Here is a 17248-nt window from a genome sequence, read left to right as displayed (position 1 = left end):
GAGAATATATGTCTGTATATATATGAGATTGTAAGTATGACACACACTCACACACTCACACAGGCACACACACATAGGTGCGCACACACGCACACACCTGGAGAGGTGCTTAATTTTTAGGGTTACCGATAACCCTTGCTTTTGGGGCCTCTGATTCCCATCCCAGGCTGTGTCCATCAGGATCCTCATGAGAGCTGGTGAAAAATAGGGATCCCTGGCCCACCCCCAGACCCCAACCCTGGGAACCTATGTGCCTAGTTCTGGGAATCTGCATTTTTAGCAGCTCCCCCATGGGATTCTGATCTGTAATAAATTAAGTAATACAAAGGTATTAATACCTACCCATAAGGATGCTCTGTTATAGTGATAGCTGATTACTGTATATCAGTATACAGTACTTGGGGTGCTTGGGGGTGCTTAGGGGGTGCAGTCAGTTGACTGCGTCCGACTCTTGACTTCAGGTCAGGTCATGATCCTGGGGTCCTGGGATCGAGCCCCATGGGGCTCAGCGGGGAGTCTGCTTCTCCCTCTGCCTCTGCCCCTTCCCCTGCAAAACAAATAAATAAATCTTAAGAAAAAATAGTAATACTGTCATGTGACATAAGGCCTGCAAACACCCAGTCCAGTGCCTGGGCACCTACTAGTTGCCCAGCAAACACCCCCTCCCGTGGGTACTTCTCCTTGGATCAGAAGAGGTGGCCCCTGGGTGAAGGGGTGCATTGGCTGTTGTGGCAGGGAGCGGGGACAGATGAAATCCTTGCGCATAACCAGGTCACAGAGGAGGAGGTGGTCCATGGTGGCACAGCCTCAGAGGCTCTGTGGAATCGAAGTAGATGCCGTTGCCTGGGATGCGCCGAGAGGTGGGAATGAGCAAGGCACACGCATTCTAAGCTAATGAGCGTGCCTTCTGGGGAGGCAGCCGGGAGGCCCCTGAGTGCGAGGGAAGGATGTACAGTGGGCAGAATGGAGGAGCCTGCGTGCGAGGCAGAGTGGGGGCCAGGAAGGCCCTGGAAGGCCCTGGATGCGGCGGTCCCGGGTTGGCGCTGGCCCCCTGCCATCCCGGCAGCATCTCGATCAACAGAGGAGGTGGCTGAGAGAGTGTGGGAGACTGCCCTGGGGGCTGGGGGGTGGACCCCGGAGGAGCTGAGGGACTCTGCTGCCCATGGCAACATACACAGAGACCCAGGAGCCACTGGAAACCCGGCTGGCAGGCCAGACAGCCACCCAGGTAAACTGAGGCAACACGGGACTGAATGGTACCATCCTGCCAAGTTAGAGATTGGGGTAGTGGTGGCCTGAGGTGGGAATGAGTGCTGAGAGCGCAGTCTGGGTCGGGGCCTGAGGCGCCCCGAGGGGCTGACTGGTAGCCTTCACTGGGGAAGTCTGACTGGGTGCTCTCTTCCCATCTCCGTGTGGAGCAGCAGTGGGTAGCAGGCAGGAGGGGCTGGGTTCCTCCACCCAGAAGGGCACCGTTAGAGGAAGCTACCTGGGCTTCCCACGATACAGGAAAACAAGCGACCAGGGAGAAGAGTCTCCCATTTCTGCGGGTCCCTCAGGACTGGCCCAGGACTGCATCTGACTGGTTGCTTCCTCATCCACAGGGCTCAGCCCCTCAGCCCCAGGGAAGTTTCTGGTCTGCCTAGAGGCCCCAGCAGCCAGCGGGGTCCAGGGAACGGACACACGGGTCCTTCTCCCCGACATGACCTCTGGCCTTTCCTGTCTCCACAGAGACTTGTTGCCTTTCACGCTGAGGCTGCCCCAGGCCATCCTGGAGGCCAGCAGCTTCACAGACCTCGAGACCATCTCCAACCTGGGCCTGGGTAAGTCCCCTCCGAGGTTCAGGGCAGGGGCAGGGCTTTAGGATGCAACGACCAGAGGGGCACAGGGGCAGCCCCTTGGGCTGAGTCCCAGCTCCTGTGGGACCTCCCGTCTTGCTCCCCAGGCTGCCAAGGCCCCATAGCCCGGAGAGTCTCCCAGTTTTCAAAAGGGCACCTTTTACAACCGCCCATAAGGTCTGACGCACAGCCTTGTGGGGTCCGGGGGAGCCAGGGCCGGTCAGCACAGGCTGACCCCACTGCCAGGACGAGGCTGTGGGAAAGCCTGAGCCAAACGCCCGGGCCTTCGTCCACTGACCAGAGCTGGGCACCAGCACGACCCCAGCCCTGGCTCCAGGCCCACCCTTGCCAGAAGCAAGGGCGACAGGAACATGGCTGTGAACAAGATGTGGGGTAAGGGACGGGTCAGTAACCCGCGCAGCCCCAGTGACCTCTCCCCTCAGGTCTGAAGTGGCATAATGACACTTTCAAGGCTTCGTACTTGCTTGGCATTGTCTTTGTGTCGTCCTCGTGTCCCCATTTTCAAGATTCAAAAGCACTGAGCACCGTGGAGAAGTGTGTCCAGAGTGGGCCAGGCGGGAAAGCACAGAGCTGGGATGTGTGCCAGGGCCTTTCTGACCCCGAGCAGGGCCTCCTCACTGGCCCTCGGCAACACCTCATGACCTTCTCTGTTGTTCTGCCGAAGTCAGGGCCCGGTTTGAGGCCAAGTCAGCAGGGAGCGGGAGATGCATGGGCTCCGGTCTGGGGAGGTTTACTTCTGACAGGAGGGGTCTGTGTGCCTGAGGCCTTGAACGCCGTGGGGTTCAGGCCATGTTGTATGCTGGTCTCAGCCTATCAGTGCCTGATGTTGTGGTTGGACCAGCCCTCGGGGTTCTTAGGACATTTGCAAGATGCCCAACGTTTGCAACAACCATTGGGAGACTGAACCAATAAAGGTTTATTGCTCGCACGAGCTGGAAACTACATAGCACCCCTGGGGCCCCACAGTGAGGTCATGGGGAGAGCGCTCATGCATGGTTTTGGAACGTGGGTGAGGTCCAGAGCCAACGGCCAAGAAAGCATTCTTGAGACGTCTTTGGTGCAAAAAAGTGGTTTTATTAAAGCACAGGGACAGGACCCTTGGACTGATAAGGGCTGCCGCACTATGGATGTGAGAAGTAACAATTACATACTTGGGAGTTGGGGGAGGGAAGGACAAAGGGAGGCATCCCAAAGGACTTTCACATGCTGCGGAAGACTCTTAGGATCCTGGGGGCCCAGCTGTTATCAAGCTAAAGTTGTTTTCCCTTCTAGTAAGGCACTAACATTAAGATAGGTGGGAGCTCCCAGGAGGGATGTCACGTTCTGCCTACCTCAGGCCCTTGTCAGCGGGCTACAGGTCATAAAGAAATTTAACTTTGTTTCCGTTCCCTTCTGCCTCAGTTTCCCACATCACTTATGGAAGAGAGGGGGAGGTTAGGGCTCCAGGAAATTCTATGGGTCTCTGGAAGTTAGGCTGTTGATAGGAATGCATTTTCCTTGTAAATATCTAAGACCTTGGTAAACGAAGGGAGACTTCCGTCCTGCAGGACTGTGATCTCTATCCGTGAACCATTTGTTTTCCCTTCCCTTAGCTTTAGGGCAGCTGGGAGTGCCTGAGGAAAGTCTCACGTAGCCCACCTGGGAGTGCAGGGGTGGGGTGGGTGGGGGGCAGGGGTGTCAGCCTGTGCTTTGCCCTCAGTTGCCTTCTGCTCGCTCTTCACGTGGGCTTGGGGTTCTGCTTTTATTGGGGCTGACGGGGGGAATCTGGGGTTTCACACGCTCACTCAGTTGAATTGAAAACACGGGGGACAGGAATTTAGTATGCTGGAAGAGAAAAACAGGTGGCCCAAAAGGTCGGTTATCTAAATCAACCAAGATCGCTAATGCAGAGGAGCCTCCGTGGAGGAAGGCTGCCAGGATGTTTAGGGCTGTTTGGTCTTGTGACTAGTGTTGGTATTGAAGGTATTGAAGGTTGCCTCTTTGAAATGCAGGCCTCAGCCATCAAAGCTTAAGTCAGCACTTGCATTGCAAAAAGGAAAAAAGACTGGGAGGGATTACACAACAGACAGGTGTTCCTGGACTGACCTTCACCTATAGCACTGATATGAAATATGCAAGACAAAGAAAATATGCCCAGCCCCCCCCCACACACACACACTAGGCATTGCGCATCTCTCATTGTTGTACACCAGGGGTTCTCCTGATAAAGAACTGAAACCCACTCGAACCAGCATAGATTAAAAGGGGACTTAGGGAAGGGACACTGGGGAATCTCCAAGAAACAGCAAAAGGTCCCACCTCCCTGCCTCCCCCAACTGCCCGCCACTGTTCCCCTCGGCCTCCACCAACACGCCCCCTCCCCCCCCCCCCCCCCCCCCGCCCCTGCTCACGCTGGCCCCGCCCCACCTGCTGACCTTGCCCTTGGAGTAAGTTGTGAGGCTCTGTGTCTCTTATCAGTAGTGTCTACAGCTTACTCTGGCATTCTCCCCACTTTTTACAAAAAGAGCAGAATGTAATGAATAATAAATATCCAAATCGTCACAAAGCCTGGGTGCTCGGGCAGGGATAATGTTGCTGAAACAGAGCTATATCTTTGCAGGGTCAGCACCATGTGATAACCCAGAAGGGTTGCTCATGGCCCATGAGCTGACCTCAGAAGGTCCAGGTTTGGCCTTAGACAGGCCAGCGTTGGGGAGAGCAGGTTGTAGAAACGTCATCCTGGGGCCACAGAACTCACACAGGCAGCAACCCAGCACGAAATGACTGAAGTTACAGTCGATTCTAAGTGCTGGAGGAACGTAGAGAAAACAACGATAAATAAGGGTTAGATTTGCAGAGGGTCTCAGACACGTTGGAGGTATAAATACGCTTAACATGTTTAAAAACATGTTTGGGGAAAGCACCTGTTCTCTTCCAAGCTTTTCCCAGTTTGCATGGAGTTTGCTTTTTCCTTTACATTCTACAATGAGAGTTCTCCTAGTTACTAAACACCCATCGACCACCCAAGTGTGAATGACACCTCAGGAGTCCAACTGCCCATCCTTGGGATGCCACAAAAATACGAATTCACGGAACTCGTTGGACTTTCAAGCTGTTTCCATGGTATCTGGAATACTTTGCTGCATTTACTCATCCCCTCTCTGTCTGCTGCTAGTTTGGGGCTCCCCAAGCATGAAGCCTTCATCACCTTGGCCCTCAGAGCCAATGGCCCAGTACCTGGCCCGACGCAGGCCCACTGAGGGTTGTAGGAGCAGACACCTGGCAAGAGGCGTCCCCAGCCGAGTTGCTGGACGCTGCCAGGCCGGTGACACATCCCCCTCGGTCTGGGGACAGCACAGAGGCAGGGAAGACACGGCTGCTCAGGGAATCTCCAGCAGCTGAGCTGAGGCTTGGCGTGGTGCCCACGGGCCTGGGTGTACGTGCGCACACCACCCCCCACTCTGCTTTGCCAATCACTAGCATTGCATGACTGGGTTCCGCTTCTCCCCTGGCCTTGGCATTCTGCAGGCTTCAGAGAAAGTTACCTACTTCCCTTTTTTTTTTTTTTCCTAGTATAAAGGCTGCCACTATGGTTCCCTGACAGGCTTCCAGACCCTAGGATGCAACTTCTCGGTCCCAGCTTCCCCCATCCCTCAGAGTGGCATTGGCTTTGAAGCTGCCCTAGCAGAGTGTAACCACGAGGCTTATCTTGGGGGAGGGGAGCAGTTCCTAGTCACCCAGGCCCTGGGCCCATTGCTCTGAACCCCCTTGTCTGTGCTGATCCTGCCAGAGTCCACATGCAAGTGGTGGAAAATGTGCTTTTTTTTTTTTTTTTTTCTGTGCGTGATGGCCGCACCTTGCTGTGCTGAGCCAGGCTGTGGGGCCGGCCGGAGCTCCTTGGCCCTCTTTTGCCCTCCTCCTCCTATTTTCTTATCTCTTCTTGCCTATAGCCGTCCTCCCCTAGTTCAGGTTAGTCCCACGTTACCATCAAAATGAACCTTGCCTACATGCCCCTGCTCAGAAGCCCGCCTGCCTGTCCACTCTGGCAAAGCGCATGCACTTGTGTGAGCCCGGGGGCTGAGCTCCTGCTCTGTGCCAGGAATGCCTCGGTTCTGCCAATATTCACACCCTGGAGGCGGCGGGAGGGAGGCAGACAGAACCCCAGAATTTCAGTCCCGGTGCTAGTCACATGGGTCAGGGTGTGCCCCAGAGCTGGGGTTGCGGGGGACACAGAGGAGTATACGGGAGGTCTGGACGGGTCAGGAAGGCTCCACCAAACAGGTTGGAGAGGGTAGAAAAAGGAGTCCAAGCAGAGGGAACGGCATTTGCAAGACCTTAAGGTGGGATAGCCCCGTGACATGTTCAGGAAGGAGTGAGTAGGGTAACTGCTCCGCAGGTGAAGCTGGAAAAGATGTGCAGGTCCAGATCCCACGGGCCTTGAACGCCGGGTTAAAAGGTCGGCAGTGATTCAGTTCCGAACAAAGAGCAACCAAGGGTCTGCTCTGTGCGCAGCATCGTGTCACAAGGAGACTGGGTGGAGGTGTGGGCAGGCTAAGGCTGGGGTCTAAGTGAGCAGTGAGAATGTCCAGGTGTAGGCAGACAGTTCCGTTCATCATCTGCCCAGGACTTCATCTTTACCCAAAGGAAGGTCTTAAGAGAACCTGGAGGGGAGCGTCAGGGGCCTCGGCTTACACGTGGGGCTGCTGCCAGTTCACCTTTGAGTCAGACTGGCTTCTCCTTGCTGGAACGCTTCCCAGGAGACAACTTGTACTGGTGCCGTGTAGATGGGGCACACGGGGCTTCCGGTGCTCAGCCCTTGGGGCCAGAACATCTGTGTGCTTAGTGTGAAGCTCCCGGGAGAGTGGGTCAGTCATGCAGAGGTCAGTAGCTGCCCCAGAGAGCAAATGCAGGGCCCAGACCATCTGAAAACCAGCTTGCTCTGGCTGTGAGAGAGCCTGAGGGTCCCCTCGCATGTCGGGCTCCCCACGTCCGCTGGCAGTGGCTGTGAGGCAGCAGAGCTTTGTGAATGGGGAACAGTTTCTGTGAACAGTTATCATCCCTGTCATTATGGAAACAGCTGGCCAGCTGCCTCAGGTTGTCCCACACAGGGTCTCTGCCCAGGCCAGGGCTGAACAGGGAGCCCCTTTCTCCTCCCTGGGAGGGACACATGTTCCAGGGTGGGGGGTGTACACACACTCACTTTCAGTCAGTGTCCCAGCAGCCTCATTGTCGTGGCTTGTACCTTGCTCCCCATGACTGGAGTTGCCACCCCCTGGCCGACCAGGTGGCAAAGGCCCACCTCCCTGGGCGTGCCTGTCTCAGGGCAGGCACACAATGGCTGCCATCCGCCATCTTATCATGTTCCCTTTCTTTCAACGTCTAGAGCCTGTGGTGTTCTTACCACATCCCCAGTTCTGGGGCGCACACCACACTGTAGCTCTGACCCTGGGAGAGCAACTCAGATGGGAAGTGTTGCAAGTTCCTATGAAGGAAGACACAGAACCCCAGGGGCTGAGCACATAGGCTTTATTTAGATCTAGTCTGACTGGGTTCAAATCCCGGTTCCTCCACTCACCAACCTGGGACCTTGGGCAGGTTGTTTAATCTGTCTGGGTCTCTAATCTTCATGTCTTCTGGGGACAATATTAGGACTTACATCAAAGGCCTATGGTCAGGGGTCAATGAAATGACCCATGTAGAGCAAGTTGCCCACACAGCCAGAATGCAATGCGTGTTTGCTCCTGACGTTATTTTTGGCAGTTTTCTTAGTGACGAATCCCTCCCAGAAGTAAGGAGCTTGGGATGAGAGGCTAGAGGCCTGGCCCCATGGTTAGCAAGGGACTCTGCGATATCAGTGTCTAAAATTAAGAGGCTGAGGAGACTGACATCTCCACCGCTCTCCAGGGGAATCTGCTGGAGTGAGCCCACGGGGGCCTAGACACCATCTGAAATGATTTGCAAAACTTGGCACCCTTTTTGGAAGATGCTGAGCTAGATCCTCGATAGTACTTGTTACCCAGAGGTCAGGAACTCAAGAATTCCGGAGCTAGCCAGCCACCTGTGTCCTCACGGCTGGGATGTCCCATGCCCCTTACCCAGAACATGCCTGGCGCTGACCAACCTCGTCTGGGGAGGGACAGGCCTGCATCAGTGGCTGTAGCCGTGGGCTATCTATGAGGGATGGGTCAGGAGAAAGGCCTGTGCTGGAACTGAGAGCCAGCAGTGCAACCCCCCCATCCCCCACTTTCTGACACACACACACACACTCACACAGACATGCACACACACACACGCATACACACACACGGAGGGCATGGAACGTTTGCCTGTTTTAACATAGAGATTCATAGTCCGAGGCATTTCGCCTCGGGGCCAGTGTTCCCCATTTGGATGGTCAGGTCTGAGCTCACCGGCCACAATGCATACTTCGTTCCTCCTATACACAGCCACCGTAGTGGCCAAAATGGGACCAAAGCACCTCCCCCATGGGGACCTCTATTCTAGAGATGACCAGAGATGGAACCCTGGAAATGTCAAGCCACCTGCCCCAGGGCGCCCAGCCGGTCAGCTGCAGAAACCCTTGCCTTCTGTTCCCCCAACCTGTGCCTGCACCCCAAGCCATCGGTGCCCTCCTGATGGGCTCTCACGTGCCAAGGGCAGAGCTGGAGTTCTGCCTGTCACCACCAGGTCCCAGCCCCACCTCCACAGAGCCCCACCTCCGCAGAGCCCGGGGACAATCAAACGGGGCTTCCCCTCTCGAGGCAGGAAGTGGTGGGAGAGGTTTAAAGCAGCTCAAGAGGGGAAACAGCCCTCAGAGCAGTGAAGCAAACACTGGGACCAGCCCTGCCCCCAGCCCGCCCACAAATGCCACCCTTCACCCCGCCCCAGCAGGCAGCATTGAGGGGCCTGGCTTTGGGACTGATCGGCCTCTTCTTCTCTTGTCTCTACAGGCTTCTGGGACTCCTCGCTAAACCCCCGGCGAGGCGGTGGGAGCCCCGCGGAGCCCCCAAGAGACCCAGCCCCCGGAGCACCCTCAGCCTCCAGCCTCAGGTCCACGGCCCATTACGAGAACTGCTCGTGTGAAATTGAGCTGTCCATAGGAAATGACCGCCTGTGGTTTGTGAATCCGATTTTCATCGAGGACTGTGGGGGCAGTGCCCTGCCTGCCGACCAGCCACCCCCTGGAAGCTGCCCCTTGCGCCCGTTGCCTCCCACCTCCTTTGCTACCTCACCCACCTCCAAGTGGGCCCCTCGCCGCCCAGCACCCCCTCCCCCAGCACCCCCTCTCCAACCCTCCAGCCCCCTCCGGCCTCCTCCACCTCCCACTCCTGTTCTGGCCTGTCCTTTGCCCAGTCCCCCGCCAGTGACTGCTCCCCCACCTCCAGAGGCCTTTCCTCCCGCACCCCCGGCATCCGCCCCCCACCTGGCACCCCATGCCCCAGGGCCCCCTAACCACCCAAGCCAGCCACCCATGGCAGCCTGCGAGAGGCTTTCACGCCCCCCTACAGGCTTGGGCCCGCTCAGGGAGGAAGAGATGAAGCCAGGGGCAGGCCCCGGCCCCTCGAAGCAGACCCCTGCCCCTCCAGCACCCGTGAAGAAGATCCTTCCTGCCGCTCCTCCCAGACGCCGCATCTCTGAGAAGGTCTCCCTGGAGGACCAGAGCGCAGGGAAGGTGGACAGGGGGATGCCTGCAGAGGGGGACCAGCTGGGTCTTCCCAGGTCACCCCCACTCGGCCCGCCTCCCCAGGGGACCTCAGACAGTCCTGGGGACAGGCCTCAGGGGACCACAGAGCAAGGTCAGGAAGCAGCGGCCAAAACCAGTGATCCGGGCAGCATGCCAGAGCCTCCAAGAAAGATCCGACAACCCCCAATCCCGCCCCCCAGGAGGAAACGGATCTCCCGGCAGCTGGCCTCAGGCCTTCCCAGCCCCTTGGAGAGCACCGAGTCCTCCAAGAAGGAGGAAGCCCCCGAGAAGCCTGCACCGGGTCCCCCCAGAGAAGGCCAGAGCCCTGCCTCCCAAGCCAGGACTCCTGGCACCCAGCCCCAGAGTACGGCTGAGTTCAAGGGCTCCCTGGCCTCCCTGTCGGACAGCTTGGGAGTGCCCGCCTCGGCCACAGACCAGGACTCCTACTCAACCAGCAGCACGGAGGAGGAGCTGGAGCCGTTCGGCGGCGGCTCCGGGGGGAAGAAGAAGCCGTCGGTGATCCTGGGCAAGGCACGCCACCGCCTGAGCCTGGTGAGCTTCACCAATGTCTTCCACGCATTCCTGTCCAACAACCGCAAGCTCTACAAGAAGGTGGTGGAGCTGGCGCAGGACAAGACCTCGTACTTCGGCAGCCTGGTCCAGGACTACAAGGTGTACAGCCTGGAAATGATGGCGCGCCAGACCTCCAGCACCGAGATGCTGCAGGAGATCCGCACCATGATGACCCAGCTCAAGAGTTACCTGCTGCAGAGCACCGAGCTCAGGGCCCTAGTGGACCCCGCCCTGCACCCCGAGGAGGAGATAGGTCAGTCCCGGGCCGGGGGGGTGGGGGAGGGATGATTCTGGATGGTTCCCCCACCCCCCCACCTTCTACAAACTGACCCCTCTGCTGATCGGCTTCTTACCAACGAGTTCTGCCCCTGGGCCCATGAGCCTATGGAAGAAACTCAAGTACAGGTGTGGCCTACCCCCTGCCCCAGGATGCTACTGATTTCCTTAGGGGAGACAAGCACAAGGAACAAGTCAAGGCAGAAGTATTACTGTGTGTAGCTGCAGAGGGCTCTCAGCCATCTCTGCAGCTCCTGGGGCTCTCAGACCACCGCCCCCCCCTCCATCCAGAGGGCACGGGCCACAGCCACCCCCTGCCCCTGCACTTCAGAGATGAGAAAAATGGGCCCTGCCACAGTAAAGGACTTGGTCAAGGTCATGCAGGAGTCAGGCATGGGGGATGCTCACCGTGAGTCCCTGCCTTCGGGTCACCATACCTCTAGCTTTCGAGGCTCTGAGGGCCAGTGGGGTCATGCTGCGGGCCAGGGAGGACGGGCAGGAGTGGGCTGAAGCAGACAAGGGCAGTTGCATGTCCTCTGTTGCAGAGGCTGGAGAAGCCAAGGGGAAGAAGGAGGGGGTAGAATGAGGACCTGGGATGGGGGGGGCAGCACCAAATGCGGGCATGGGTCAAGCCCAAGCCTGCATGGCAAGGGAGCGTTACCTGGATCTCTACTGAGACTCAATCATGGGAGCATGGGCCCCTCCCTTACCCCCCAGAAGTAGGTCAGCTCAGGGGTCTCCCTATATAGATAAGACATGCGCCCTCCTCTGGGGATGGGATAGAGCCAAAAAGACTTCCCAAGAACATTTCCCTACTGTCAACCCAAGGGTACAAGTATCGCCATGGTGTCAGGCAGGCGGGGTTCAAATTCTTGTTCAGCCCCCACCTGGCTGGGACCGACACCATCAGAGCCTGAGTTGGGACATCCGTAGAGTGGGGATAATGGTGTGTATGTTGCAGACTTGCCATGAGATCAAAGCCAACTAAATCCCATTCCGCTAGCGGATCAGGATGCCTTTTGGATTAGATGACATTCAAACAGTGAAGGAAGAGATCCTGTATGTAAATGTAGCTGTGGAGTGACTTCTCCAGGCAAAGGGCATAGCAAGCACAAAGGCCCTGAGGCAGGAGCAGAGCAGCAGGGAGGCCAGGATGGCTGGAGCAGCATGAAAACAGGGGCACAGGCAAGGTGATATGTGAGAACAGACTACAAGGCCCCGGGTGGGAGGAGCGGGTGCGGGGGGCCAGGGTTCTTTATAAGCCACGGGGAACACTCTGGCTTCTACTGTGCATGAGGTGAGAGCCACTGGAGGGTTCTGAGCACAGGAATGTCGGAATCAAACATGCCGTAACAGGCTTATGCTGGTTGTTCTGAGAATAAATGAAAAAGGGCCAGGGCAAGAGACTACTCCTATAACTCAGGGAAAAGAGGATGGCAGCCCAGGTTAAGGTGGTGGCCATGGAAATGGTAGGAAGTCAGATTCTGGTTATACTGTATTCTTGAGCCTCGAGGCAAGTGGATTTGAGAATTCAAAGAGACACATTAAGAATAATTCTACAAAACATTTCCTAGCTGCCCCCCGCCGGGCCCTCCATATACAACTGCACAGGTTGTGTACTGCACAACTCCCATGTAAATAGCGCCCTTTGAAGTTATGCATTGGTCGGGAGCCCTGTGAGAGTTTCATCAGTTCTAGGCCCTATGAAAAGCATGAGGATACAGTGTTTCAGTCCCAGAGGGCTCCTATACCCTTGTCTTTGCAGTGTGGCTTTCTGCTGAATGTACTACAAGGGTCTCCTGTGTCAGAACCTCGAGGGGTAGCTGCTGGGGTACTGAGTTTGTCCTACCAGGGACCAGGAGATGGGGACAGCCACACTGTTGGGCATCAAAACCGGGTGGCTGGGTTCCTCACCCTCCCGCTCTTACCGCCCCCTACAGAAGCGATTGTGGAGTCGGCCTTGTACAAGTGTGTGTTAAAGCCCTTGAAAGAAGCCATCAACTCGTGCCTGCGTGAGATCCACAGCAAGGATGGCTCGCTGCAGCAGCTCAAGGAGAACCAGCTGGTGATCCTGGCCACCACCACCACTGACCTGGGTGTGACAACCAGCGTGCCAGAGGTGCCCATCATGGAGAAGATCCTGCAGAAGTTCACCAGCATGCACAAGGCTTACTCGCCCGAGAAGAAGATCTCCATCCTACTTAAGACCTGTAAGCTCATCTACGACTCCATGGCCCTCGGCAACCCAGGTAAGTAGGCAGCCAGAGGAGTCTGGGCTGGGGGCTCTCTCTAGGAACAGCAATACTGTATGGGCCTGGGACCCCTCCCCAGCAAGGATTCCGGAGCCTTTGGAAGGCACGAGAGAACGCTTTCCAAGTTCCGAGGCCTGTTGGGGCAGGACGGGGCATGGTGGGGCGGAATCCTTGGGCACCTCTTAGGGGTTACCTGGGGATCAGGTGGAGAGCCATGAGTAGCTTCCACATGGGAGGAGAGCAAGGAAGCCAAGCACACTGCGTTCGTTTGTGTTGATTAGGAGAAAGTTCTCTATGAGTATATTTGGGCCACTATAACAAGTGTCACAAAGCAGGTGGCTGAAACAACATCGTCTCACACTTCTGGAGGCTGGGGGTGGGAGAGCAAGGTGTCATAGGGTCGTGCTCCCTCTGAATGCTCGAGGGGAGGCTGTGTTCTAGGCCTCTCTCCCAGATTCTTTAGTTCCTTGGCTTGTGGCAACACTGTGGCGTTCTCTTTGTGTGTGTGTGTGTGTGCAAACTTCCCATTTTTTCGAGGCCATCAGGCATATTGGATGAGGGGCCCCCCTCCCTGCTCCAGTATGACCTCATCCTAACTGATGACATCCACAGTGACCCTATTTCCAAATAAGGTCACATTCCCAGGAACCAAGAGTTCAGACTTCAACTTGAGAATTTCAGAGGGACTGGGACGCCTGGGTGGCTCAGTTGGTTGGACGACTGCCTTCTGCTCAGGTCATGATCCCGGAGTCCCGGGATCGAGTCCCACATCGGGCTCCCAGCTCCATGGGGAGTCTGCTTCTCCCTCTGACCTTCTCCTCACTCATGCTCTCTCTCACTGTCTCTCTCTCAAATAAATAAATAAAATCTTAAAAAAAAAAAACAAAAGAATTTCAGAGGGACAGAAATCAATGTATAATGGCCACTCCAATCAGTTCATATTTTTTATTGCTCAGCAGGAGGTGTGGCAGTGATGCTGATGGGGGGTGGGGAGCATACCTGACCTTGTCTGCACCTGAACTTGCCTGGGCCTGACCTTGTCTGGGCTGTCTCATGGGGCCGTGGCCAGAGGGGCTTGTTTGGAGGCTGGCTGGGCTAGGAGGGCCTCGCTCGAATGTTGGGTGGTTGCTTGGCTCTTGATGGGCCAGGAATGTGGGTTATGGGGCCACACATTTCTTTTTCTCCAGCAGGTTAGCCTGGACCTGTACCCATGGCTGTTGTTGGGATCCAAGGCCTCCCTGGCGCAATGCCACTCAGATGTATTTCGCTGGTGTGTTTACTCACAAGACCAGCCCAGATTCGAGGGACAAGGAACTAAGCTTGCTTGATGGGAAGAGCTGTGAATTAACATAGCAAAGGGCACAGATGTAGGGAAGGGAATTATTGGGACCATTCATAATCAGTTTACCACAGCACTCCTCTAGGCAGACAAGAATGGGCATGACAGCACCATGGGGCACATCTTAGTGCACAACTTAGTGAGCAGAATGGTGGCTGGATTTTGTGTCCTGATCACCTCTTCACCTGGATGCCCTTGTTTAGTGAGCAACCTTTGTGACTGTACATGACAGCCGTGGTAATGGAGAGTGGAAAGATTGTGACGTTTGCCACACAGACTTGGGTTTCAATTCCTGATCTGTAGCTTACTATCTGTGTGACCTCGAATGATTTACTTAACCCCTTAAAGCCCATTTCCCACACCCAAAGAAGCTGTTTTACAAAGGGAACACTCAGACCCCTAATGGTTCAGAAGCCATACTCAGTCACTTCTGAATATTAGAAGCAACATATGTAAAATGTCCACCTCATTGCACAGTACATGGTAGGCCCAGCCAATGCTGGCTGTTTTAAGCTAGGATTCTCTCCATCTGCCTTGGAGAAGAGCAGGCCCGTTTGGCCATAGGCCAGCAAAAAGCAATTGAGGGAATTGAGCAATTCCCTCCCCCAGGAAAGCTCCCTCACAGACATGGTACAGTCCACAATTCCAAGTGGGAGTCACCCTTTTGGGCTACACAGACCTGCATCCGGTCGCAATCTTGGAAGGAGAATTGTTCCCTGAAAGCAGATCCCATGTCAAGTTAGAACTTCTCATTCACCATTTAGCAGAATGTTGGAAATGGATTGGGAGAGAGAGCCTTGTAGTGGAGGCGGGATGGGGAAGTGGAGATTTCATTATCCTGGGGCAGGTGTCAGGCTTTGAGACGCTGGGTCTTATGCGGTCTGGAGCCCAGAGAGCCATCTAGCATGTGAACTCCACCGCCAAGTATATTCCTTTAAAACCGCCAAGGAAGTAAGATGAGGGGCAGCAAGAGCCTGCAGAACCCCAGGCTCTCACAACACTCTCATCCCCAGGGGTGTGGAGATCTGGGGTGGCGCAGGGAGTGCCTCCCAGCAGCAGCGGGAAGCTCAAGGTTAAGACCGGGTCGTGGCATGGCAGAGGGCTGGCCAGGACCTTCCCAGACCTCCTCAGAGTGAGAAGCAAGCCAGATCTGCAGCAGCTGGGTGGCAGGAGCTCGGGGTGCCCTGCACGGTGTGTGTGGGGGCAGCAGTAGAGCTGGACAGAGCCAGACAGGAGACAGAGTCCCGAAGGACCCTTTGCTGCAAGCAGCCTCAAAGAGACACCAAGCAGGCTGGCCTGGGACCTCAGAGGGACGTGCAGGGAAAGATCCAGGCTTCCTTCCCAGCTCTGTGACTGTATTCTGGTTACTTAGGTGTGTGGAGCCTCAGTTTCCCCCTTAAACGGCCACAGCCATACCCACCTTATTGGCAGGGGGGAGCACTGTTGTGAGATTTAATTGCAAATTTGCACCTAATGCAGCAGCTGGTACTAAATCAGGACAATTACCTTCCCTGTCCGAACTTCTAATTGGGGAAATCTTTTTCCTCTGGGGCTGTGCTGGGTCTCAAGGTAAAATCAGGGCGAAGGGCTCTACCGACCCTGAGGCATCATGAGGGAGACAATTTGGGGCCTAAAAGGAAAATTCCATTCTCATTGAGTCCTAGTTTACTCAGAAGCATTGGGCTTCCTGCAATTCTTTTGTTCTTTTATTGTTTTAAAGATTTATTTATGTATCTGAGAGAGAGAGAGACAGAGAGAGAGAATGTGTGTGTGAGTGGCGGCACGGCAAAGGGAGAGGGAGAGAGAATCTCAAGCAGATTCCACAGAGTGCATGAGTCTGACACGGGGTTTGATCCCAGGACCCTGAACCAAAGCCAAGAGTCAGATGCTTAACCGACTGAGCCACCCAGGGGCCCCTGCAGTGCTTTTAAACACCCAGGCCCTTGGCCGTGACTTCAAACACCATCATTCTTGCTGATGGTGAATTGATTTACTGAAAACTTAGCAGAGAGCAGGGAATGGGGAAGCGAATGGCTAATTTGGAGGGAAAAGGAAAGGAAAGCAAGGCCTTGGCTAGAGCAGACTGCGCAAGCGAAGCCCAGGGAAGAACAGAGATGAACAAGGGGCCTCAAGGTTTCCCTGTCCTTGTGGGAGGGAGGGAGGCTGGATTCTCTCAGCCCAGAAATTCAGGCCGGGGCCAGGGCTCAGTGGGAAGATTTCCCACGGGGAACAATGGGTTTCTCATCAAGGAACAGTGTGTTCCCCTCCCACTGCTGGGGGAGCACTGGACTGTGAGTCCAAGGGCTTCCCATCTCACCGCTGCCATGAGCAGCAGGTGGGGGCTGCCCCCACTCGAGCCTCTGCTTCTTCATCTGGGAGGGAGCAGCTTCTGCCAAGGAGAGCAGGGGTCTTGGGGTTCCATCACATGACCTGGGCTTGAAGCTCAGCTTCAGTGCTGTAGCCTTGGACGTGAATCTCATGGGGCCTCCATGGGTGTGTAAAGTGGGGATGAGAAGACAGGCTCATGGGGAGGGTATGGAAAACATGAGAACGGTGTAGGCCTCAGGAGGTACTGATCTCCTCAACCTTGGTCCTCTCAAAATGAGCCTGAGCATGCTCTCAGGGCTGTTTCGAGGATCACATGCAATCAGAAAAGTGTGTGAGTGTCTAACATGTGAGGATCCAGGAACAGCTGCCTCCCCACCACAGTGGTTTCCATGCTGGGTTCCCCGGGATACCCCTCGGGCTACTAAAGAGACACAGCACGGGCAGGGCCACACCCCTGCCTGTCCCTTTTTACACATGGGGTTCAGTGTGGGATTTTGTTTGAAATAACCAGTTCTGCCGCTAAATATTTTAGCTTTTAATTAATTAATTAATTGAGCTAGAGGGGATGGGGAGGGGGCAGAGGGGGAGAGAGAATCTGAAGCAGGCTCCATGTCCAGCGCGAATCTCAGGACGCTGAGCTCAAGACCTGTGCGGGGACCAAGAGTTGGACACTTAACTGGCTGAGCCACCCAGATGCCCCCATAAATATTTTAGCTTTTAAGCCTTCCATTTGGAAACAACTTTGGACTTCACAAACTTTAGGAATAGAAATGCTGCATTAAAATAGGAATAGCCACATACCATTTGTGGATTGTTAATATCTTGTCTCATTTGCTTTATCATTTACACTCTCTCTGTGCATACGTAATGCTTCTCCTGAATCGTCTGAGAGTGAGGGATGTATATCTTGGCCCTTAACCCCCTAAACACTTTTTTAAGAATGGGGATATTCTCTTGCATA

General features: G+C 55.4%; 1 protein-coding gene across 2 annotated transcripts in view; it reads left to right on the top strand.

The window, feature by feature from the left end:
- RIN3 (Ras and Rab interactor 3) overlaps positions 1–17248 on the top strand; it is a 115975-nt gene that overhangs the window by 78315 nt on the left and 20412 nt on the right. For both annotated transcript variants that reach the window (XM_047737275.1, XM_047737276.1), the window contains 3 exons: positions 1729–1820; positions 8786–10345; positions 12309–12617. In XM_047737275.1, coding sequence (XP_047593231.1) covers positions 1729–1820; positions 8786–10345; positions 12309–12617 — 1961 coding nt within the window. The remainder of the gene's footprint in view (positions 1–1728; positions 1821–8785; positions 10346–12308; positions 12618–17248) is intronic.

The sequence above is a fragment of the Lutra lutra genome, chromosome 7 (assembly GCF_902655055.1).
Source record: "Lutra lutra chromosome 7, mLutLut1.2, whole genome shotgun sequence".
NCBI classification, from domain to species: Eukaryota; Metazoa; Chordata; class Mammalia; order Carnivora; family Mustelidae; genus Lutra; species Lutra lutra.
Note: the sequence above shows the minus strand (reverse complement) of the source record. Positions and strands in the feature narration are given on the sequence as shown.